At 38.4% G+C, this 27,107-nt stretch overlaps 1 protein-coding gene across 1 annotated transcript; it reads right to left on the reverse strand.

Moving 5' to 3' along the window:
- Positions 1–251: 251 nt before the first annotated feature.
- Positions 252–22,829, reverse strand: RASSF8 (Ras association domain family member 8). The gene is made up of 4 exons (XM_068970114.1): positions 22,714–22,829; positions 7,956–8,845; positions 4,934–5,078; positions 252–4,323 (listed from the first exon to the last, which is right to left on the reverse strand). Exons 1-4 carry the CDS (start codon positions 22,814–22,816, stop codon positions 4,202–4,204), a joined length of 1,260 nt encoding a protein of 419 aa, XP_068826215.1. The 5' UTR covers positions 22,817–22,829; the 3' UTR covers positions 252–4,201.
- Positions 22,830–27,107: the final 4,278 nt, after the last annotated feature.

Here is a 27,107-nt window from a genome sequence, read left to right on the forward strand (position 1 = left end):
AATTTTTCTTTTACTTTTGAAATAAAAGCGAGGCATATTAGTTTAATTCAGTTTCACTTAGATGAAGCAGCTGTCTTGGCAGCAACAGGTAATGCCTTACCTATAATAATTAACATTACTTTTAGAAAAATGTAACTCTGTGTCACTGCTAGGCAGACCTTTTCTCTTGGGCATTTTTTAAAAGGAAATAAAATTATATTTAAAAATATTAAAGAAACAAGCCAGCAATTGTAATGCCCCGGTGAATCCTGAAAATTTATTATTTGGGAGAATATCAGATATTGATCCTTTGTTTTACAGCTCATGATAATAATCAGAAAATATACATTTTGAAATGACAGTCAAAAGAAAAGAAATAATTACATATAATACAGATTACAGGTATTTTACTTGTACATAAGCAAAGCAGTACTAAAAGCATACTTATGGGTTCATAGTAGGTGAACATGGCAATTTTCTGTGTAAAGCTGCAGCAACTCAAATCCTCTTCGGGTCAATAAAGAAAGACAGATTGAGAAATACATTTAGGGCTTATCACTGTGTCTGGCTGTAAACCTATTTTTTTAACCTTTCCCCTCCCCCCATATATATATGTATATACTTTATTGCCTTTATATTTCTGCTGGTTTAATATAATTAGTATACTAAATAGTTATCTGCATTTATTTGGTTTCTAAAAATATATAAAATGCATTGGAATAGAGCTCCTGCAGCTTTCAAGCAGTCACTGTCCTGGCATCGAAAGCTTATTCTGGAAATGTAAAGCAGCAATACTGAATAAATAGTGATTGTTTTGTCTTCTCCATACAGCTGATGGCCTTCAACCCAAACTGAAAAACACTGTAGCAAATAGCATAAACATGCAACTTAAAAAAACAACTGACATAATATAAAAGTAAGACTTAATGAGCTAAATTTTAATACAATATGGACTAATAAAGACAACTTTAGGTAGAAGAGGGACGTGAACACAGCACTGTTATTTACATATAAATTAAGGCCCAATTTTTCAAAGGCAATGTACACAGGGAACCATCCATCTGCTCATGCCCTTTGCACACCTGAAGTCAAGAGTTTTTTTTTCCTTTTCCATGTTATTTCTTCAATCTGTTATTATAGTTCTAACTTGGAAAGGTGTTCACAGAAGTGGATTTAAATGAAGTTTCTTTTCTTGAAAGGCCACTTTGCTCTTATTCACAAAGAAAATATTCTTTTAGTGCAGGTACAAAATGTATTTATGTTCTGGAAGTGAGTGCTTTTTTGTTCTGCTTAAAGATTGTTAATATTCACATCTCACACCATAAGTTCTATGTTTTTATGGTCTTAGTCTTGCTTTAGCTCTCATCTACAGTTAATTTGAACTACAGAAATTGATGACTAGCTCAGTGATGGCTGAGGGAATTAATTAATTGGGTAACTCCTATTAACACCAACTGAAATCTCACATATAAATTCCCCATGCATGAGGAAAAAAAAAAAAAGCTAACCAAAATATTTCATCAGAAATAAAAAGGACTGAGGCAACCTAGTACAGATCATTCTCTGAGGATGACAAACACTCCAAAGGGTCAAATATACTAATACTATTTCAAATTATCCCCTGGTAAGGAAAAAAAAATCTTCTAATGTATTTAATACCTGTAGAAAATCACAATAAAACAACTTTCAGTGTAATAATTAAAAAAACTTATAATCTAATTTAGTATTCAGAAACTGAATATTCCCCCACATGCAAACTTTTCTATTTAGTATTTTTACATACCAGTGCCCACTTCCCCTCTCTGAAATATATCCAAAGATGTGGTACTTAATCTAACTCATTATATTTACAATAGATAAAAATGATCAGAAATAGACTAAGATATTTTTAAGATGTTCTAGGGAGATGAGTTTTCTTTCCTCCATTGTAAAAAAAGACTTAGAAAAGATTTCTTAGAGATGTACTTCCAGAAGTTATATAACTGATTAAAAAGTACAGTTGCTTGTTGTATTAATCAAATTCACATTTATATAATCTTCTTATCTAGGAAATAGTATTTCTATCCGTAATTAGGTCTGTGAAGATTATTTGGCAGCTTGAAAATTCAGATGAACTGTCAGGATCCAGCCAGTCTTTCGTTAAAGTTATTAGGTTAATGCTGATAATAATTGACAACAATTGAGTTGGATCCTGACTTTGTGTTTTTCATGGTATGCCCAGGCATCTTTGCAATGAAAAACTGCAAAGTCTAATATGTCTTCAGTTTAGCATTTTGATTTAAATAGAATGTAATCAATTTATAAAAATTGTTTTTCTTTGTGAATAAGATCTCAATTCTCTGAACAACAATAACAAAATGACCCAGTATAGAATGGAACCTTTTAAAAATAAGGCATATATCAGGCATACATAAACCATTATTATCAGAAAATCTACAAATTATTTTGATTTTTTAATTCTAATTTTTAAATATATATAGATATGAAATAACTATTACAAACTGAGAGCAAATGTGTATAGGTTGTGGTTATTAGGTAAGAATCATTGATTTATCAAGTTTTTTTGCAAAACAGTATAATGGCAAGGTCAACTTGGTAATTCTAAGAACCCAAAGAAAATATCTTTAGTTGAGGTCTGCCATTTAGCTGGACTAGAAAAGGCAACTATGCATTATTACTTTCAGTTCAGAAGCTTCTATATATTGTCATAGCCATTCTTAAAAATTTTCACTGGAAACCTAAATATAGCAGCATTCTTAGCATTCATTAAACCAAAAATAAGTCAAATATGTTTAAAACATCCAAAGTTGCCCTCATGCATAGCGTATAACTTACATCTTTTTATTGTTACCATTGCATTAATATACTAACCCACTGTTATTCTGTTGCATGTCAATAATACAGACAATATGTTTTCCTCAGAATTAAAAACTATTTTAAATTTTAGAATAAAGTCTAAATTATATTGTACCAAATTCTGATCAGAGGGAATGTAAAAATGGCTAGGTATCTGACCACATCCATCCAGATAATCTGGTGCATCTCAGTTAGGTCAGAGGTGTTGACTCATTTTTGGTTTTACAAATAAGAAAATATATGCACAAAGGGAGCTTCATGTCCTGTAAAAGTCGAACTGAAAATTAATGAAAACAAACATTGAATTTAACTTTATTTCCTTAGTAAAAAGTACCTAACTCCAATCTACTTTCTGTCTAAATGACTGGAGAAATTGCAACTGTTTATAATGTACACAGTAAATTATGTGCAAGCAATAACTTATCCAGGGTGCTTTCAGCAATAGACCATACATACAAAGTGGGTTATTTTAAAAATTATATCACTTAAAGCAACCTTCCTGAAAATATCCTCAGATTTCTCTAATTTGTCTATTACGGCAACTCTGAGGATCCATGAGACTAAAACAAAAGGCAGGGCAGAAACAAAACACATCATGTTGTGGGAAACCCCATGCCTGTTTGGATAGATATTCAGCAAGTATATTTTTATTCAACAGTGTCTGAAGCACTGCAAACATTTTAAACATATATATAAAATTTACTTCATGAAAATATTTCCATTTTTGTATGTGGTCATTCCTATGCTGGAAATACTGTAAAGGAAAGATTAAGCTTCAGATTAAAAAGAAAACCTGAATTCTCTCACCTAATTAAGCAGTGGCTAGGATGGGTTCACAATGGCAGAGCGTCCTATGACGCTCGTGGAGCTGTAAATCAGCAATGCGTGGAGTCTGGCGACATGCACACGAAGTCATTATCACACGGTATGTAATGTAATACAGTCACAGGATAAGTATTAATAAAAATATTAAAACATCAACATTCACTCATTAATTGATTACATGGAATAAATAAACTAAGTCAGTCACATATTTCTCTTCACTCTTAAGTCACGGTTTTATTTACGTATGCACACTGTATAATACTTTCCTAATGCTCTCAAAATGCTACAAATAAAAATGAAGGCTTGGCATTACAGCTGCTGGACAAAAACGTCAACACTGTGGATGTGTGAAGACACAGTTTCTTTGTTCTTTAGCATCAGTGCACAGGGTATGGCTCCAAGTGGTATGCAACTTAGGACAGAAAAAAGATGCGGTGGCTTGTGAAACAGATCCTCCGTTCATCATTGGCACAAAATCAAAGAAGGAATCTTCACCGTCCTTGGTACCTTTACTGGGTCTCTCCCCTGAAGACAGGTAATGTTATACATAGATGCCTTCAGGATTAAAACCAGATGAGATAGGATTCTGTAGAATACGCAGGTTACTGGGGAGCTGCCGAGAGGAGCCAGGCCGCTTCAGAGACCCGGACTGGAATGGTGCCTCTAAACAAGAAACAGAGAACGTCATTTGATGTTTGCACCAGTGACCTGGATATGAGAAATCAGAACTTTCCCTGTTCTCAAGAACCAAGTGATACAGAGTAATGACTGCACCCCCATAGGTTCTGGGTGAGAGGACAGGCTGAGTCTGCTTGACACTCTCAGTTGATTAAATAGTTTCCAGTCATCTGAGGAGTTCATGATCTTTTGAAAAAGGTGAGCACTGTGCCTCTCTTTCTGGGTTGTTCATATCATAAGCATAGGCAGATTTAGAACTGTCTTTTAAATACCAGCACAAATTAATAATGAAGACTTTTAGGAGAGGAAGAAGGGGCCTTAGGAACAAAGAGAAGTTACCACTCAATTTAATAGACCATGACTCACACATATTTCAGGACAAGTTTGCAAGGAAACAGTTTAAAATGAGTGATAGGATATTTACCCATCTAAGTAAATAAATAATGTAAACATTATTGATTCTTCCCAGAAAAAATTTCAAGTGACCCAAGAATCAGTTTTGAGTAGTAGGAGAATGTTGCAACCAAATGTAAGCAGTTTATTCAAAGTTAACAGTGAAAATCAAGGTTTTAAAAAGCAGTTTCTCAAAGCTTACCCCTTTCTGTGTCTGCATGCAAGGCCTCCACTCCAATGGGCTCCGCTGGCAGGACGGTGACTTTCGTCCCTGTCTGCTGGATAAACTGCTGGAGGTTGACTTGCCGCAGCTCTTTGGTCAACTGCTCCAATTCTTGTTCTCTGTCCTAGATGGAAGTTAAATTTTTTCTAAAATTTGAGGATTCATTATTGGCCAGCTACAGACATCCTGGTCACTGTTCACCTGCTACAGGGTTAAAGGTGGGATGCTCACTTTCACAAGAGTGCTTGTAACAAACCCGGTTTATATTGACATACTGGGCTGAGGAGGTCAAGCTCACTCTGTGGCATGGGCCAAAAAATAAGCAAATAAAAGACAACAGCTTCTTCAGTTTGTGCTTTTAAATGTCATGCCTTCCTCTGCTAGGAGTACACTATGTACCTGATGAAATAAATCTATGTCTACAGACTTTCATGAATAAAATACTGGATTCCATCTATCCCAGCGTTTACAGCAATCTTGGTAAGTTCTTCATAACTATACTTCCCCATATCTACTTCATAATAAGTGTTAGTCAATCAGTTGTATCCGACTCTTTGTGACCCCATGGTTTGTAGCCCATCAGGCTCCCCTGTCCGTGGAATTCTCCAGGCAAGAATACTGGAATGGGCTGCCATTTCCTTCTCCAGGGGATCTTCCTGACCCAGGGACTGAGCCCAGGTATTGCCTGCATTGCAGGCAGACTCCTTCAACTGAGCCACCAGGGAAGCCCACTACTTCACAGTATGCAGCAAAATTAACAGTCATTTGGTTCATGAGATTCATGCTCCTTGTTTTTTTTTAAAACTGTTTTTAAGTTTTCATGAAATGCTTTACTGAGATTTATGTTAGAGCACGAGGAAGGCAAGATTTCCACTATGGGGTTTTTAAATCCTCGACAAGCAGGTCTGTGAACTGAAGAGCTCTAACGTAAGGAGACCAAGTTTGGATGGCCAGAAAGGTCCAAAAGCAAGGAGAGGCATTCTGTTATTCAAATGGACTTTCTTCTCTTTCTCTCTTAGGGCACTGTAAGGAAAAGCAGGAGGGCCTTATCTAAGCTGGGTGAGTCTGAAGGTTCTGGTAAGGATAGGGAAGAGGAAAGAGAAAGGAGTGGTTGTTTTTTGCTACTTTGAGTGTAGGGGGTACTTGGAGATATCTGAGTAATTTGATTCTCAGATACTTTTCACAGGAAGTGGAGTTTACTAATAACAATCTTCATAAATTAGTATGTAATATCAAGGCAATATCATTACCAAATGTACCCTTAAGTGTCTAAATAAAGGGTTGACAGAGGATGAGAAGGTTGTATGGCATCACCAACTCAATGGATGTGAGTTTGAGCAAACTCCGGGAGATGGTGAAGGACAGGGAAGCCTGGCACGCTACAGCCCATGGGGTTGCGAAAGAGTCGAACACGACTGAGCAACTGAACAGAACAGTACAATAGGTTAACAGACCAGTCATAGGTTAACAACCTTCTATTACTGAGAAATTCCTGATTTTCCAAATTTTTGTGGTAGTTCTGCCTCTTACCGTAATGAGTGGCAGAGACAGGAAATCCTATCAGTTCTTCCTGAAACCTCAGCTTTCTCTGCTTGTGGAACTGTCCCTCCTCTAAAGCATCTCTTCTCAAACTCCAATGTGCACAGGCGCTATTTGGAGATGCTGTTACTACACACAGTCTGAATTTCTAACCATTGTGCCCTGAAGCCTCATGGTTCACTCTCTGATCCATGATTACAGAGCTTCTAAATCAGCACTGCCCAATACATGAGCCCCTGAACAGATGTGCTACTAGAGCACTTGAAAAGAGGCCAAATATGACTAAAACAGAAATTTAACTTTATTTAATATTTTTAAACAGCTTCATTGAGTATTATTCAACTTCAGTTTAAACGTAAGTAGCCAGGGACTTCCCTGGCGCTGCAGTGGTTAAGTGTGATTCCTGTCCCTGGTATGCCTCCTGACTGAAACACTAAAAATAAACAGATAAATAACTAAAACAGAAGCAATACTGTAACAAACTCAAAAAGGACTTTAAAAATGGTCCACATACCCGCCCCCCAAATCTTTTAAAAAATGTGAAGTAAACATTTGATAATCAATTGTGTCTCCTCATTTCGGCTGTCAGATACCTCTTTGCAACTCCCCTAACATTTACTCCCACATTGTCTTTCCAAGAATAGGCATCCAAGAAATATAAGCTGAGTGATCATGGTCTGAGTGTGAAATATAAATGTTCCTGTATGCGGTTTAGAGATGGGAAAAAGTCAGGGAGGAACCTGCTCCTCTGGAGAGGAGAGAAGACGTGGTTAGCAACAAAGGAGAGGCGATTAGACACGCAGACAGCTAGCCACACAGCCTTTGTGAACCACTTCTCGGTGATCAGCTTTGGTTACCCTACCGTTAAAAGGAGGAGGTCAGATTCATGACCTCATCATTAGTGTCCACACCTGCTCGGAGGTTCTCATCTCCTGTCTCCAATTACCAAGTGCTGCTGCTGCTGCTGCTAAGTTGCTTCAGTCGTGTCCGACTCTGGGCGACCCCACAGACGGCAGCCCATCAGGCTCCGCCGTCCCTGGGATTCTCCAGGCAAGAACACTGGAGTGGGTTGCCATTTCCTTTCCAACGCATGAAAGTGAAAAGTGAAAGTGAAGTCGCTCAGTCGCGACCCCATGGACTGCAGCCCACCAGGCTCCTCCATCCATGGGATTTTCCAGGCAAGAGTACTGGAGTGGGGTGCCATTGCCTTCTCCTCCTAGTGCTGCTATTACCCCAGTTAAGAAAGCTGCTTTCATGGAAAAGGACCTGTGGCTCCAGCTCTCATCTTTGGTTTAGTCTCCTATTTAGCACTGTCATAAGTCACAGAAATTCTAAGGAACTTATAAACCAAGGTAGGTTTCTAACTCTAAATGTAAGGGAAAATGAATAATCATTAAAGAAGATGCCGAAAGATATTCTTTTAAACAGATTAAAAAAATTCTTTTTATAAAAAGGTTCTTACCTGTAATCGTTTGGTGGCTTGGCCAAGAGATCTTTCCACAGCTTTAATACCATTTTCCAGCCTTAGACTCTGCTGGCCTTGAATGTCAATTTCCCCTCTGACCTTACCGATCTTGCCTTTAACCTCTTCTTCATTTACTTGTGCCTCTTGGACTTCCCGTTGCAATTTTTCTGCTTCAAGACCACTTTCCATAGTCTGAATCTGAGCCAAATAGTCCTTTAACTTGCTTTCACATTCTGTTATTTTCTGTCTTATTTCTTGAAGTTGATCTTTCAGCTGTTTTTCATTTTCCTGTTCAATCTGTAATTCATTTTCCCAAAACTCTTCCTCTTCAATTTCTACATCATTTCTTTTGATCTTTTGCTCCAGGCGGACAATTTCCTCTTCAAGGTTAGAATTATATTTTTGCTCCCAAAATCGTATTTCTATTTCATTTGATTCTAGCTCTTTCTCAATGGATTGGAGCTTCTCGGTCTGCAAACGGATCAGCTTCTTCAATTCATCTGCTGTTGTTTTGCAGTTATTCAGCACCTTTTGCTTAAATTCAGTTTCTTTACCTTTTCCAAAAATGTCCATTAATCCTTTGGCACCTCCTGTAAATGTTAGTGATTTCCTTTTAGGTTCTCTCCTTTTGATTGTTTTGTCAATCTGTGGCCTCAGTTTAGCTAAGGGGGGCAAACTCTGCCTGTACAAAGTTCTTTCAGGAATTCGAGCCACACTATCCGACGTGGGTCGCTCACTGAGAGATGGCCCTGTGCGACGTAAGATCAGCTGTACATCACTAGCATACTGCCCCCACTTGTTTAAAGATATGATAGGATTTTCATGAGGTGCTAAGTGCCTTTCAGTATCTCTCCATTTTTCTATAAGCGTGTACCTTCCAGTTCGACCTAGATAAAAAACACAAAAATAAATTTTCAAGATGGGATATGTAATAGCTAAAATAATGCCTCCAAACAGAGGACCTATTGGATAACTGTGTCTTCTCAATAAGCATCACATTCCGGTCTATGATGCCTTTAAAACTTCACTCAAAGACACTGAACTCCTTAAGATATGTAACACATAAAATATGGGATGTGAATTGCATATACCCTTCAGACTTGCTTTAGAAAATCATCTTTATACTTTAAACCTCAATGAGAATCTTCCCGTCTGAGTGCCCAGACCTCGTTTGGGGCAAGACCTCCGCTGAAACTAAGGAGATCACTAGAGAGTCCTGCTGGAAGCCAGGACCTGGTTCCAGGAACCAGGAAGGACTTCAGAACTCGAGCAAATGTCTACTTGGTGAATCCTGCTGATTTCCCTGCACAGCAGGACTTGGGAAGCTTGGGGCCCCTGTTTCTCCTCCTGAAGGGAGACATGGAGCCAATGGAGGGCCTGCTACCCAGCTAACAGGCACAGGACAGGCCTTTCCTCTGCCCTCACCTTCCTGTATACCTGTGGCAAATAAAAAAAAATCACCTCAGTGAAAACAACCCTTCAAAACAATTTCATATAAAAAGTGGGACCTGAAGAGAAATCCTGTTCACTTTTGATAAATAATAACTTCAAAGAGTCTTTAAAAAAAATTAACAAGGCAAAAATTATACTATTAAAGAGCAAAAATAGAATAAAATTATATTTATATTAAAATATACTGAATATAACAGTGATTATGGAAGATAAAGATTCAGAAGACTTTATGTCCCTAGTTTGAATACACTTCCTAAATATTTCCATTTAAGACGTGTGGGTCAGATGGATATTAATTTGTGAACAATGTCTATTAGACATCTGAAACTAATGTTATATATCAATGAAAGTCAAAGTCGCACAGTCGTGTCTAACTCTTTATGACCCCATGAACTGTAGCCCGCCAGGCTCCTCTGTCCATGGAATTCTCCAGGCCAGACTACTGGAGTGGGTAGCCATTCCCTTCTCCAGGGGTATCTTCCCAACCCAGGGATCAAACCCAGGTCTCCCCGAGCCACCAGGGAAGCCCCTATATATCAGTGATATCTCAATTTTAAAAAGTATCCATTAATCGCTAATATTATTACCAAAAAACCTCCCCCTGCCATCTAGCAATTATAATACTGGCATATACAGCTACAGATTTATTTTCTGTGTCTTCTTTTTTAATTTCATGAACTTCTGGACCAGTAGCAGTATTTCCTCAACTACTGGTCCAATAAATGGAAATCTGGATATGTATATATGAACACTCACATATGCAATTCAGAAGCTGAAAAATGACATTGCTCTAAGTATATGTGTATGATCTTCTTTAAGGAAACCCGAATTTTGGATGCAGCTGCAAACTTGGAAGATTTGAAAGCAAACAGACTCGAGTTTTAATTTTGGGTAAATTACTGAATGGATGAGCAGCATTCCTTCACTTCTACAATGCGGAGGGCAGTAGCACCTCACAGGTTCTGACAGTCAGTGTGTTAGTCACTCAGTTGTGTCCAACTCTTTACGACCCCATGGACTGTAGCCCGCCAGGTTCCTCTATCCATGGGGTTTTTCAGGCAAGAATACCAGAGCAGGTTGTATTTCCTACTCCAGGGGACCTTCCCAACCCAGGGATCGAACCCACGTCTCTTGTGCCTCCTGCATTGGCAGGCGGATTCTTTATCACTAGCACCATTAGTTGTTACTATTATCGAAATACCTGGGCAAACAAGGAGACTGAAATGTCTTTGCAACCTGGATTTGGCTTTCTGGAATAAAAATGTTCTTAAGATTTTCAGGTTAAAAATGACTGTAATTACCCGCAGAAAAACCACATGACCAATCTTCAAGGTTAAACCCGTTCCACATGTATACTCTGCTTCAAAGATCACAGCACTTTGTGTTCCTGGCTCTGGTGTCTGTCAGCGACTTTTAGGATCTCTCTCCTGGCACCTGGACCCCATGTCCTCACCAGTTTATATGAAGGGTTAGACAAGACCAGTAGAATGTTCTCTAATCCTACCAGGCCATGAAGTGTCTTTAAAAAGAAAACTGAATAATTATACTGTATGAACAAAATAAAAATTCTTAAGGCCTGTAACTGAGTCATAATTATATATAAAGCTGATTCTTCCAATGCTATTCCATGAGAATGCCTTGGTAGATTATTTAATATTGCTTTTACTGCCAGCTTTTCCTTTCTGTTAAATAATGCATATTTAGTGCAATTAGGCAAAAAAAAAAAAAAATATATATATATATATCCAGCAACATAAAAAAGCTTTTTAAGAGGTAAATGAATTAATACTTTGATTTTATTATAGAAATTGGGTTTTAGATAGACATAGAGTTAAACCCCATAATCATTGTTTTTAATACCTATACTTGGCAAGGTCTTACAGAATCTGAATACTTCATTTAGACAGATTCCAATTCTTCCTGCAGAACTCCTTTTAGTGCAGTTTATTAAATGGATACATTTAGTTTTACCTTGTATACTATCTCAATGTAGCCTAAGACAAATAAAAAGGAATATCTATCTATCTGTGGCATTTGTAGTTTAAAGCTTTTGGCTACCTGGGTCTGAATGCTATAATCTGTAGTGATAAATACTGGCTACACTTTAGAAGAGTTGAAGCAATTGAGTATAATCCCAAGAATCATTAACTTCATATAATGAGGAAAATCACAAAGAGATTTTAGCGCATTAGGGGAATCTCACTGTATAAGTGACATCATTAAAAGGAGGTAACAGATGACTTTCACCTAATTTAAAGCGGAATACAAGACTATGAAGTAATATGAAGTTTTAGAAATATATACCCAAATATATACTCAAATATTCAAATATGAGTCATCCAGAAGCATTATGCCCTTATTTCAACAATTTAAAAAGAGTGGCAACTATTATTTTAGAAATAATTTTAAGAAATTTCTTAGAGACAGAAAGTAAAATCATCATTTAAAAGTGTCACATCTTGCTTTAATTCAACAAATATACACTGAACATACATTTATCAGAAATAGTGTCAGGCCATGAGAATATATTCAATTAAACACCCTTATTATAAATGCTCTGCAGAAATTTTAGTTTTATCTGACATTTGATTTTTTTCTCCAGTATCAAATTCTCCTTACTCCAAAGATGAATAATGTATGTTCTTGAAAAGAACATGACAGAGACCTTGTACTGATTTCTTACGAATTTAATGATAATATATCCTCCTATTTCTGGACATATTATTCAGTTAACATTGGAGTTATTCTATATCTGTAGTGAAAAATCTATGCTGTCTGACTCAGTTCTTCTGACAATACTTTGCCCCTTGAGTTATAAACATTTTGAAATTAGTTAGTGAACCTAATTAATTCATTCTGTAATGGTTTAGAATTCTTACAATAAACATTGCTCTGTAACAGAACTTACATTGTATCATATAAACACACACACACCGACACACACACACAGACACACAGACACAGACAGACAGACAGACAGACAGACAGACAGACACACACATGGTCTCTTCCCTGGTGGCTCAGGTGGTACAGGATCTGCCTGCAATGCAGGAAACCTGGGTTCAATCCCTGGGTTGGGAAGATCCTCTGAAGAAGGGAATGGCACTCCCATGGGATTTCCCAGGCAAGAAAACTGGAGTGGGTTGCTTCTCAGAAGGATCTTCCTGACCCAGGACTCAAACCTGAGTCTCCTGCACTGGAAGGCAGATTATATACATATCTATACATATTTTATATATATATATATATATATATATATAAATTTCCTGGTGATATGCAAGTATTCTGCAAATTTGTCAGTCATTTTCTATAGGTCCTGCATGTAGCTATTAAGATGACTTCCCATAGAGTACTCTTATGATGACAGTGACACAGTGCAGCCTGTCAGCTAGCTGTGCACTCAGCACATTCTTAAACCATTCGCAGTATGTTTTCCCAGTGTGTTGATGAGACTATCACACAATCACAGAATTACAGCATATTAACTTAGGACTTACTTAGGGTTTTATTACAAATTTACTACCATTAAAAGCAATGAACATTTATTGATTTCATAATGATTAACACTGAGTATGTCCCCTATATGCTAGGCTTTGTGCTGGTTACTTTACATAAATAGTATTAACCAAAATAACAGCTAACACATCAATATAAACCACTAAGTTTTGGGAGATTGTTTATTAATGCAGCATAATCTTACCCATCCTGACTGATGCATGTTGTGAATTACATGTGTTCACATTTGTTCATATCTTTTAGGGATGTGGAATATATAGAAGATACTTAGAATTATGGCTGATACACTATACTACTGCTATAAATATAAAAATTGTAAAAGATGATCTTGGTTATAAAAAAGTCGTACATTTTACTACTAAGGATTTTTAGTTTTCACTTCAATGTAATTCAGTCGGTAACTATATTTTCTAACAGTTGTCCACTGGGATTATAGAGGATATAAATAATGCAGTGTAACAGTAGTTAACAGCGGGGTTCTTGAACCAGACTTCTGGTTTGAATCCCAGGATGCTCCTTACCAGCTACAGGAGCTTGGGCAAGTCATTTAGCATCTCTGTGCCTTGCTCCATCACCTCCAAAACAGGGGTCATAACAGGGCTCTTCTCATAAGACTGTTCTGAGGATTAAATGATGTGGAAAATTTAATTCCCAATTCAGTAGTGAAAAGTGAGGCTTTAACTATGAAGCTTTATGGAGAGTGAAGTCTTTTTTTTTTTAAAGCTCATCTGTAGGAACATAGAAAGCATTGCTTTTAATGTTTACTTCTAGGAAGCAAGGTCATGAGCGATTCTTTACCTTGCCTGTGTTTTGCTAAACTTCAAAACAGTCTACAATAGATAGTGCCACTTTGTAAGCAGATACAAAATTAACCAATTCATAATTTTCTAAAATTGATCATTTGTATATGAAATTAAGAGTTAAATGTGATGATACATTATTTTCTTTTATCTTCTAAAGTAGCATATAATCTTACAGATGAATAGGACATTAGGTGGTCACCACGTTCAGTCTGTACTGTACAGTTCAGCCTGCACCAATTTCAACCAAGTTCACAGAAACTTTAAAACATTCATTCATTTATTCACAAGTGTGTGTGAGTGTCTGCTACATGCTAGACATGGTTTTAAGCTATGGCAATAAGGAATAAGCAAACAGTGGCAGGCAATACACAGCACATGGATGAATGAATGTAGGTCTACTGTCCGTTATCCATCAGCTTTAAGGTCAGATATGCTAAAAATTAAGAATTTTTTGGATTGACAGAAAGGTAGCAGAGTGCTATCCTGCAAGTCCACAGTCAAACATATTGAAAATTCTAAAATATATCAATTTCATGCCAAATTGAATAAATATAGATTAAAAACAGCCTCAGCTTCATATCAAATCATCAGTTTTTACTCCCAAATGAGTTCAAGGTATACAGGTATGGCTAACAAACTAGGATTAAACTTTAGGGTTTCAGAATTTTTTAGGATTCAAAAATGTGGATAATGGACTGTGGCCTATAGGTAATGTATCGGGGTACAATAGAGAAAAATAGAGTATGGCAGATGGGGAGTATGCGCATGTGTGTGGATATGTATGCGCAGGTATGCATGGATGGACAATCAGGGAGGGGCTCTGGGATAAGACGGCATTAAAGAGACCTACTTAAAAGCTTTTGCACAGCAAATGAAACAGAAACAAAATGAAAAGCAACCCACAGATTGGGAGAATATATTTGCACATGATGTGACCAAGAAGGGATTAATTTCCAAAATTTACAAACAGCTCATGATGCTTAACAGCATCAAAACAAACTACCCAGTCAACAAGCGGGCAGAAGATCTAAACAGACATTTCTCCAATGAACATATACAACAGGTACATGAAAGGTGTTTCATATGGCTAATGATTAGAGAAATGCAAATCAAAACTACAAGGAGATATCATTTCACACCAGTCAGAATAACTATCATCAAAAAATCCACTAACAATAAATGATGGAGAGGGTATAGAAAGAAGGAAACCCTCCCACCCTGTTAGTGGGTATGTAAATTGGTACTGACACTATGGAGAACAGTATGGAGGTTCCTTAAAAAACCAAACATAGAGCTCCCATATGACCTTGCAATCCCACTCCTGGGCATATATCTGGAGAAAAACATGGTCTAAAAGGATACATGCACCCCAGTGTTCACTGCAGCACTGTTTACATTAGCCAAGACAAGGAAGCAACCTAAATGTCCACTGACAGAGGAATGGACAAGGAGGACGTGGTACGTATATATAATGGAATATTACTCAGCCATTAAAATGAAATAATGCCACTTGCAGCAACATGGATATACTAGGGATTGTCATACTGAAAGAAGTAAGTCAGAGAAGGAGAAATATCCTATGACAACCCTTATATGTGGAATTTAAAAAGAAACTGTACACAATGTTATATTTAAAATGAATAACCAACAAGAACCTACTTTTGTATAGCATAGGGAACTCTGCTCAATGTTATTTCGCAGCCTGGATGGGAGGGGAGCTTGGGGGAGAATGGATACATGTATATGTTTGGCTGAGTCCCTTTGCTGTTCACCTGAAACTATCACAACATTGTTAATCAGCTGTGAAAGTGAAAGTCGCTCAGTTGCGTCCGACTCTTTGCAATCCCATGGACTATACAGTTCATGGAATTCTCCAGGCCAGAATACTGGAGTGGGTAGCCTTTTCCTCTTCTAGGGGATCTTCCCAACCCAGGGATCGAACTGGAGTCTCCTGCATTGCAGGCGGATTCTTTACCAACTGAGCTATATTCCAATACAAAATAAAAAGTTAAAAGAAAAAGACCCAGTGCTAGCCAAAAATAAATAAGTAAATAAAATTATTAAAAAATATTTTTAAAAAGATGGCATTTAAGCAGTGAGCCAAGGAAGTGAATTTGGAAGATATCTGAGTGCACAGTATTCTCAGCAGAGAGAAGAACAGATACAAAGACTAAGGCAGAAATGTCTCTGATATGTTTAAGAGGAAAGCAATCAACAGTGAGTGAGACTGTGGGTAAAGCAGGGATTCATCTAGGGTGCTGAAGACCAGTGCATAGACTTTAAAATTTTCTGAGTGAGTCTGGTTACTATTAAGGGGTTTTGAGCAGAACACTGATGATAATGTGCATTTTCTAAGTATTACTTTAAAATCTGTTGAGAATAGGCTGGAGGGGATCAGAATGATACAGGGAAATGGGCTGGAAGGCCACCACAAAAATCTCAGTGAGTCATGATGGAGGCTTATATCAAGTGTTAGTGGCTATGGGGAGGGCAACACGATTCTGAATATACACTGAAGGTAGTGTGGGCAGCACTTGTTGATGGATTAGCTGTACGGTACTAGGGCAGGAAAATAATCAAAGATAATTCAAAGATTTTAGATCTAAGCAATTAACAGCAAGTGTTGCTGCTGCTGCTGCTAAGTTGCTTCAGTCGTGCCCGACTCTGTGCGACCCCATAGACGGCAGCCCACCAGGCTCCCCCGTCCCTGGGATTCTCCAGGCAAGAGTACTGGAGTGGGTTTGCCATTTCCTTGTCCAGTGCATGAAAGTGAAAAATGAAAGCGAAGTCGCTCAGTCGTGTCCGACTCTTAGTGACTCCCTGGACTGCAGCCTACCAGGCTCCTCCATCCATGGGATTTTCCAGGCAAGAGTACTGGAGTGGGGTGCTAGTGCCTTCTCCAAAAGCAAGTGTTACTCGTCTGCAATTCTGGGCTCAGCCCCTTGTCTCTGAGGTGCAGGTGGGGTCATTTTGACCTCAGCAATATGTGAACTGTGAACTACCATTTGTTCAAGCTGGTTTTAGAAAAGGCAGAGGAACCAGAGATCAAATTGCCAACATTTGCTGGATCATCGAAAAAGCAAGAGAGTTACAGAAAAACATCTATTTCTGCTTTATTGACTATGCCAAAGCCTTTGACTGTGTGGATCACAACAAACTGTGGAAAGTTCTGAAAGAGATGGGAATACCAGACCACCTGACCTGCCTCTTGAGAAACCTGTATGCAGGTCAGGAAGCAACAGTTAGAACTGGACATGGAACAACAGACTGGTTCCAAATAGGAAAAGGAGAACATCAAGGCTATATATCGTCACCCTGCTTATTTAACTTCTATGCAGAGTACATCATGAAAAATGTTGGGCTGGAAGCAGCACAAGCTGGCATCAAGATTGCCAGGAGAAATATCAATCACCTCAGATATGCAGATGACACCACCCTTATGGCAGAAAGTGAAGAAGAACTAAAGCGCCTCTTGAAAGTGAAAGAGGAGAGTGAAAAAGTTGGCTTAAAGCTCAACATTCAGAAAACTAAGATTACAGCATCTGGTCCCATCACTTCATGGCAAATAGATAGGGAAACAGTGGAAACAGTGTCAGACTTTATTTTGGGGGTCTCCAAAATCACTGCAGATGGTGACTGCAGCCATGAAATTAAAAGACGCTTACTTCTTGGAAGGAAAGTTATGACCAACCTAGATAGCATATTAAAAAGCAGAGACATTACTTTGTCAAAAAAGGTCTGTCTAGTCAAGACTATGGTTTTTCCAGCAGTCATGTATGGATGTGAGAGCTGGACAATAAAGAAAGCTGAGTGCAGAAGAATTGATGCTTTTGAACTGTAGTGTTGGAGAAGACTCTTTTGAGTCCCTTGGACTGCAAGGAGATCCAAACAGTCCATCCTAAAGGAGATCAGTCCTGGGTGTTCACTGGAAGGACTGATGTTGAAGCTGAAACTCCAGTACTTTGGCCACCTGATGCAAAGAGCTGACTCATTTGAAAAGACCCTGATGTTGGGAAAGAGGAGGAGAAGAAGGAGACGACCGAGGATGAGATGGATGGCATCACCAACTCAATGGACATGGGTTTGGGTAGGCTCCGGGAGTTGGTGATGGACAGGGGGTCGCAGAGTCGGACACGAATGAGCGACTGAACTGAATTGAGGAGGCCCTTGGGCTCCTCTGGCCCCACCACAGTGAAGGCAGGACCTGCAAGGTGGGGAAAGAAGTGGAGGTCGTGAGGCAGGGCTGTGAGAGCTGTCCAGGGTTCTGCAGAGAGCCCCTTGCTGGCCTTTGGGGCTAGGCCTGCAGTCTGAGGTGGGATGGGATGCAGGAGGGCCTGCTTGCTGATGCACATTTTATCTTTACTTCTTCCTGTTTTTCTTTCTTCCCCTTGCTCCTCCTTTAGCTCATCCTTTAATATTACAATTAAAATTTTTTCTTTGGGAAAAAAAAAAAGCAAGCATCCTCATTTGTGGAGATGAGAAGGAAGAAATCTGAGGATGGGCAACAGATGGGACACAAAGCTTGGGTTTTGACATTTTTAGTCTAGATAGCAATTAGTCATATTACTACAATAGCTAGTAGCCACTAGCCACATTTAAACTTTAATTAAACATTCAATTCCTCAGTTACACTAGCCACACTTCAAGGAGATAATAGCTACATGTGGCTCAAGGCTACCGCACTGGACCTGCAGGCACAGAACATCACCATCCTTGCAGAAAGGTCTATGGGGCACCACTGTTCTAGAAACTGTTTTATCGAGCAGCTGCTTCAGGAAAAGCAATGGTATAAGAAAAACAAGCAGGACCTCCACACTTTGAAGGAACTTTCAGAGAAGAGAAAGAAATATTAACAAATAGTAAAACTAGAGTTCAGTATAAAATGTGTTTGTGTGAAAACTGATTCTGTTGGGGCAAACTCTAAGAAACGTGGCTTCTTAGAACAGTCCATGCCACCTTGGGCCCCCAGCTCCAATCAATTTGTTTCTATTAAAAATGCTAGCTCTGGCCCATAAGAGCTTCCCCTGTGGCTCAGCTGGTAAAGAATCTGCCTGCAATGCGCGGGACCTGGGTTCAATCCCTGGGTTGGGAAGATCCCCTGGAGAAGGGAAAGGCTACCCACTCCAGTATTCTGGCCTGGAGAATCCCATGGACTGTATAGGCCATGGGGTCGCAAAGAGTCAGACATGGCTGAGCGACTTGCACTTTCACTGGCCCCAAATGAAAAAGATATGAGGACAAGAAGTGGGAACAGAGAAACACTCTGAATCTTCAGTACTTTCACTGGCACCAGGCAACAAAGCGATACGAATCAGGAAACCTCTCCCTTAGTCGCCTTGATTTCGTCCTCTTCTCTTCCTCTCTAATCTTCTGTAAGCTGTACTTTAAGTTCTAAGCTACTTGAGGGCAGAAGTATCTTCTTTTCATATTTTTTGTTTGTGATTTTACCAAGGCAAATGTATTTTCTCCACTATAACTTGAGACATATGAGTTGTCAAAGGTTTTCTGTTTCATGTACAGTTTTGAGAAGCAGTTCAAACTCTGAAATAATGGCATTTCTGGGATGGTATATGGGAAAACCAAGGTTGAATATTTATGACTGGGAATGTTTCAGAAAGCCCAGGGTGTACAGTGACCAACACAGTGCACCCCTGCTGGGCAGTTTAATCACTTCACGCCAATTAAGTGTGTCGTCGTGGTTTCACTTTTAGTTACTGTCTTATAATTTTAGAAAGTGTTCGATTTCTACCACCCAAATATAACCTGTCAAGTAGTCAAATATCAGAGCAGAAAGGATTTTCAGCTATACTAGAAGATAACACGTAAAATCTTTTATCAAGGGACTTCTCTGGTGGTCCAGTGGTTGGGAGTTTGCCTTCCAATGCAGGGGCCATGGGTTCGATCCCTGCTCGGGGAACTAGAAGCCCACGTGCTGCAGGGCAACTAAGCCCATGCATTCCAACTACTGAAGCCTCACGCTTGGAGCCTGCGTGCTGCAAAGAAAGATCCTGCCTGCAGCAACCAAGACCCAAGGCAGCCAAATAAATATTAAAAAAAAATCTTTTATCAAATTATGGTTTGTCTTAAGCTCTTTTCTAACTTAATTTGATTGACCACTATTAACAACATTGCATCAGAAACTGTTAGCTGTTATATATATTTGCAGATTGCCAACTTGTGTACATGTTTTTATATCCTGATGGTTTCCGGAAAGCAATTTTAGCTATCCAGAAAAACTCAATAATCCCTAATCATATGTATAGTGCCCCTGCCACTGCTAAGTCACGTCAGTCGTGTCCAACTCTGTGCGACCCAGGCTCCCCACCAGGCTCCCCTGTCCCTGGAATTCTCCAGGCAAGAACACCGGAGTGGGTTGCCATGTCCTTCTCCAATTCATTAAAGTAAAAAGTGAAAGTGAAGTCACTCAGTCGTGTCCGATCCTCAGCGACCCCATGGACTGCAGCCTACCAGGCTCCTCCGTCCGTGGGATTTTCCAGGCAAGAGTACTGGAGCGGGGTGCCATTGCCTTCTCCAATAGTGCCCCTATATGAGGCAAATAAATGGACTTAAACCCAAGAGGCTATTCTGTAGGTTGCTTCATTATAAATTTTTTAGAAACATCTGCAGTTTTGCTCAGTCCATATGCTGCTATTAATGTAACTAAACTTTTACTATGTGAAGCCACAGAGATTTCTCCAGGTGTTTGTTAGAGCAGAAATTTCCCTAAATAATAAGTCCTCTATTATTTTTTATGGTAGAAATAAGGTCAAAATACAGTAACATCTTCATCTAATGTTTAGACTTGGAATATCAATAACTCTCATGACAAGGGAGATAAATATCTACGTGTGTATCAGAAGCATACTGAACACGAGGCTGAGAAAATCTCATGGTACAACAGAAGCGGGGATCAACAGTTGAATCATCTCTCAGGTGAATTCTAAATTCAATGAAGTATTTATGAATCAGAAAAAGAGTTGCTTAGCCAGGTATGGAAAAATGTCATAAAGTCTGTTGTATTCAAGTTGTCAACTTTTCAAAATAGTTCTGGACTGAGTTACTGAGAAAGCAAAATTGGGGGATAGGTTCAGTTAAAGCTTCTTTTTAGCTTGTCCACAAACAAGTACCCTTTTCAGTCCAAATGGATAAGCACACACCTGGTACATCTGGACAGCTTCCCCTTGAAATTCTGTGTAGAGAACATGGTTACCAATTGAACAAAGGCAGCTTACTATAGTCTCCAACTGCTCCGACTTTTCTAAAAACTGCTGTTGCTGCTGCTAAGTCACGTCAGTCGTGTCCGACTCTGTGCGACCCCACAGACGGCAGCCCACCAGGCTCCTGTCTCTGGGATTCTCCAGGCAAGAATACTGGAGTAGGTAGCCATTTCCCTCTCCAGTGCATGAAAATGAAAAGTGAAAGTGAAGTCACTCAGTCATGTCTGACTCTTCGCGACCACATGGATTGTAGCTACTAGGCTCCTCCGTCCATGGGACTTCCCAGGCAAGAGTACTGGAGTGGGGTGCCATTGCCTTCTCCATCTTGTTTTTTAACCACTGTCCATGGCTTGATTCTCAAATATAACGAAACTTAGATTTGATACTTGCTAATTCTAGTTTTCACTAAGAAAGATAAACCAACAATACTAAACATTTACTCCAAATAAATTATGTGAGGCTTTTAAAGGGGGCGAGGACTAAGTTGCAAAGAATATGAGATAAAATTAAATGCCTTAATTTCCTCCTCTCTATTAACTGAATTTATGTCTACAAACATAACAGCAGTGCCAAATGTAAGAAAATTTCACGGGATGTGAAAGCCTAGCACTCTCAGCATTGTTTTAATATATGAGTGTGCTATACAGTGCTTCAGGAAAAATCGAAAGGCGTCAGCATTAAAGGAAAGCCTCTGTCTTTGCACAGGGACACTGACAACTTCGAACAGTGCACCTGCCACAAAGCTGGGTGACAGTCACCTCTACCAGATGCAAAGGCGCCACAGTAACAGTGACTTGTCTCCAGCCTGAGCTAGCTCGACATGCTTCCAATAAAATCCAGCATGACACCGAGCACAGCGCGCAATGCAGGGGTTGGGGCACCAACTCTTAACGCAGTTGAAAATCTGCAAGTAACTTACAGTCAGCTGGCCCCCTCTATCAGGAGATCCTCCACATTCATGGATTCAACTAACCTTGAACTGTGTAGTAGAGCAGGATTTAATACTGGGGAAAAAACCACATGTAAGTGGACCTCACAGTTAAAACCTGTGCTGTTCAAGGGTCAACTCTACATGTTTGCTAAGTGATGGATTTAAGATACAAATACAAACTTTAGCCCACATCACTGGCTTTACTGGTACAGGTGTTTATGTGCTCATCATGTTCCAAAAGGAATTACAGCAACTAAAATATATGCATAAAATATGATAAAGATGAATTGAGAATAAGTAAGAAGAAAAGTTGCAGCATGGTAAGTGGGTAAGACGGAGCCAGCAAGTGTGGATTTGACAACTTCACCTTCACTGTGTAAAATCTGAAAAGTGCATGTTATCATCCTGTACTTTTTACAGGAAGAAACATGTCATTTAATTTGTTGTTAATTTTCTTTTCTAAAAGTATTCAGAATAATAAGTAAATTGGATTTTCCCTAATGAAGGGTCTGGGAACTTGAAATCCATGTTTTGGCTCAAGAAAACATTTTCAGTTCCAGAAATTGTTGTTTAGGATAAACATCAGGAGAAGAAAAGACAGCGCAGACTCTAGACTCAAGATGAGTGAAATCCAGGAGAGGCAGAGAAAAGTGTCTTCACAGACTGACCTAAGCGGGCCGTGGGGGACAGCAGTCAGTAAAAGCGCGCTTGAGAGGTGCATCATGGAACCAAATGAACAAAACCCACACGACTCCTATACTTGAAACCAACAAACAAACAAAAGCAGAGAGCATAGGCATAACTGTCTGTCTCAGACACCCCGAGAGTTCACTTACCTATTGCTTGAGCTAAGGCTATGACAACCTCCTGGCAAGTTGTGACCTCGGTGACCCCACAAACAATCCTCTGAACTCCGTCCACCCATACTTTGAGCTCCATGGTGCCCCAGCCAGTCACCCGAGGGCCCTGAGACTGGGCGTCAAGGTGTCAGGTCATGTCTCTGGCCACGAAAGCGCAGAAAAGGAGAGACTGCGTAGTCAGCTAAAAAGAGGAAAAAACACTGTTAAGAAAACAAATCTTAACTTTTCTTCTAATAAGTAAATGTTACCAAGACATATTTTAATACAGCATAGTCCTACCACCATTAATGACCATGGGCTTACTGATTCACAGAACTGAACTGCACTGAGCAGTGTAGATACACCCATGGCCACCTTTCATGACATCTCATGGTACCACCATCTTCCCGATCAGAGTATTACTCATAACATCATTCTCCACTGACTATAAGAAGTCATATTTATTTGCCTGAGCCCTTTTGCTCAACTTGCAAACTATTAATTAAAAAAAACTTTCATTAGGATAACTTCTGAGGTTAAAAAAAAGAAAAACGTTTTTTCTGGTCATTTTAGAAATCATAAATAATTGAACCAGCTTCTGCAGCCTTGCCAACATTTGTAAAGATATCTTCCTGAGGTTATGTAATCCTTCTTTGACTGATCCTTCCTGTGTACGAGCTACTTGTCCTCTTCCTATTTATTTAACAAGGAGTTAGATAATTGCCTTAAATTAAAGAGCTATTCCAATAATGTAAACCTCAATCTTTCTGTTTTACTTGTTGTGCTTCCCCAGTGTTTGATATTTTATTTAGCTGCATAAATAAAGTGAAACAGAAAATTTTACATTCTCATATGGTCAAATCAAATGCCTTGATTTCTTCTATTGATTAAAAGTTATTACTACCCTACTAAAAATCAATCACATGCAATTCTTTTTCCTGTGGGTTTTTAAAAACTCAACTGTTCCTGTGTTTAATAAAAATCCTTAGTCAGTCTACAATTTGTTTGCCCATTGTCATCTTCCTATTTCTTTGCTGTTTTTAAAAAAGAATGTTAAAGTTTATGACATGTAATAAAGATTGATTTAATTAAAGAAAACATTTAAATTTGTTTAATGGTTTACAATGGCACTGGCATTTCAGGATTAATTACTTATCAAAAAACTTATTTAAAAAACAATAAAACTTTTCCTACAAAATATTAACTTAGTCCTTGCACATTTTCTTACAGGACCTAAGGCAGTTCTAGGTCACCTGGTCACCTGGGCAGAGTCAGAACACATGTGAAATGAAGGAGAATAAACCTAATTACTTTTTCTAGAGAAGGTACAAAATATTTTCTGTCGTCCTGAAAACAAGGGGAAGAAAGACTTGAGGTTCCCAGTATGCTGCTTCAGCTGTCTCCACTGCAGCCAAGGTGGCTTCACAAAGCCTCTTTCTGCCCAGAGAAAGGGCCATTTGCCTGCAACAAGCTGATTCCCATAACTGTGTTCCCTCATTTACAAAGTAATGTAAGATGTTAAAATTTCTGGGGAAATAGGGTTTCAAAGCCAAGGAAATGTAAGAATTCCAGTAGATAAAGCCTGAAAAGTTCCTTTGCAGCTAGATTTCCAGGAACATTATATAGGCTGGTGTACAAACCAGATTTCAAACAAGAGGTTTATATGCTACTATTCCTAATCTAGGAGAAGGAAATGGCAACCCACTCCAGTGTTCTTGCCTAGAGAATCCCAGGGACGGGGGAGCCTGGTGGGCTGCTGTCTATGGGGTCGCACAGAGTCGGACATGAATGAAGCGACTTAGCAGCAGCAGTAGCATTCCTAATCTATTTAGAGACCAGTTATAGAAAGGAAACCTAAGAGTTCTGACTTAAATAAGATTGATTTCCTTTCCTGGTAGGCACTCTATTTCCTAAAAATAGAATAGGCATTATTTGTTTTGGGGATAAATTAAGATGAAAAGTAGTCAAACACTAATATTGTATTACATTAATATATTTAAATTATTTTATTAAAAATAAAAAACAGCTGAATTTTTTTTTTATAGCAGAGTAAGATTTATTAATATGCAAATGAACTTGAAATGGCCCCTTAGGATCATTAATATTTAAAGTAAAGTTTCCCGTCCATATAGTAAGGTCACCTGACACTGCCCATAATTTCTATATATCTCTTTGTAATTGAGGGTGCCCATCCATTTGTTTTTTTTTTTTTTTTTTTTTTTAAATTTATTTATTTATTTTTTTTATTAAATTTTAAAATCTTTAATTCTTAAATGTATTTAATACCTAGTCCCTTATGTTTCATTTAAAGATTAAACTTGGACCTAATTAAAAGCTTTTGCCCAGCAAAGGAAACCATTAACAAAACAATGAGACAACTTACTGAATGAGAGAAAATATTTGCCAATAATATGGCTGGTAAAAGATTAATATCCAACATATATAAATAGTTCATACAACTCAATATCAAAAAAACAAACACTTCAATTTAAAAAAATAGGCAGAAGAATTGAATAGACATTTTTCCAAAGAGGAAATGCAGATGTCCAATAGGCACATGAAAAGATGCTCAACATCACTAATCATCAGGAAAATGCTAATCAAAAATCACAAGAAGATATCACCTTACACCTGTCTGAATGGCTATCATTAAAAAGAACACAAATGACACATGTTGGCCAGGATGCAGAGAAAAGGGAACCCTCATGCACCGTTGGGGGGAATGTAAACTGGTGCAGCTACTGTGGAAAACCAATATGGAGGTTTCTCAAAAAAAACGAAACATAGAACTAATATATGACTCTCCAAGTCTACTTCTGGGTATATATCTGAAAAAAACCAAAAATGCTAATTTGAAAAGATACATGCACCCCAATGTATCCAGCAGCATTATTTACAATAGCCAAGATACGGAAGCAACCTAAGTGTCCATCAACAGAAAAATGGATAAAGAAGATGTGGTATATATATTCAGTGGAAACTACTCAGCCATTAAAAATAATGAAATTCTGCTTTTTGCAGCAACATGGACAAGTTTGCTATGCTAAGTGATGTAAGTCAGAGAAAGACAAATACTATATATCACTTACATGTGGAATCTAAAAACAAAAATACAACAAACTAGTGAGTATAAAAAGATAAGGAGACACAGAGAACACACTAGTGGTTACCAGATGTGGGGGATGATACAGAGCAGGGGAGTGGCTGGTACAAACTACTGGAAGTAAGATAGGCTCAAGGATGTATTGTACAACATTGGGAACATAGCCAATATTTTGCAACAACTGTAAATGGAAATAAAACTTTAAAGTATTAAAATTTTAAACATTATAAAAGTAAACAATTATTTTTAAAAAGATTAAACTTGGGAAAACTAAGAAGAAAGATAGCAGATCTCATTAAAAGTCCTCCTCTCCCACCCCCGGAAGCCTGTTGTTTAAAAGAAACCTCTGAGGTTCATTATTAAGTTCCATAAAGGTTTTAGTATACCATCATATATTTTCCTCTCTGCATTAGTATCTTTTCACCTTGAATTTTTAATCATTAACTGAATACAAATGAACATAAGACATATACATCTGTTAAATATCACAGAGTATAGTAAAGTTGTGGGAAAACACAGAGCATAAATAATACTGCTTAATTAATATAAACTTCAGGGTATTTATCCTCTTGATCAGAGACGTCCTACCACAGCCTCATCATTGCGAAGATCAGCATCTGCATTTTTAACACTGCTAATAATATCTTTCAGATTCTTAAGGAGGGTAGGAAACACCCTTATGGATGAGATCAAATAACCATATGGTCCAAAATTCTACTGCAGGAGGATCACTTTGCTTTTGTCAAGTGTGGAGCTATATTGACAATCATTCCTTCCTTTCTTTATGATCAGGGTTACTCATGAGAGTCATTTGAAACATATCTTCTAAGCAGAAGCCCCAAGTACTCTCTTTTAAAAGCTGCAACCCTGTTCTTTCCTTTATACCCTCTGAGTCCAACTCTTAAGCTCTGCTCCCAGAACTAGACTAGAGGGGAAAATGGAAGTCCTACACTGTAGGTGCGTGTGGTGGATTGGTCATCATTGGAACTAAAAACTCAGGAAGCAGAAGGACCATAGCATCTTAATTGGAATTTGGAATACATTTTTTCCATGGAAACAGTGATGTAGGTAGAAGTAAGGTTCTACTGCAGAGTTGTTACTGTTTTCATTATGAGGTTTCTATATTCAAACCACTATTATTTTAATAATTTTTATAATGAAGAACTAGGTTTATTCAGTAACTTGCAACTGGGGAGCAAGTATTCTTTTAGCTAAGAAGCACTTATTATCTTAAAAGTTGATTGGACCCATGCACTTACAGTCAACTAATCTTTGACAAAGAAGGCAA

The sequence above is a fragment of the Capricornis sumatraensis genome, chromosome 4 (genome assembly GCF_032405125.1).
Source record: "Capricornis sumatraensis isolate serow.1 chromosome 4, serow.2, whole genome shotgun sequence".
Classification (NCBI taxonomy): Eukaryota; Metazoa; Chordata; class Mammalia; order Artiodactyla; family Bovidae; genus Capricornis; species Capricornis sumatraensis.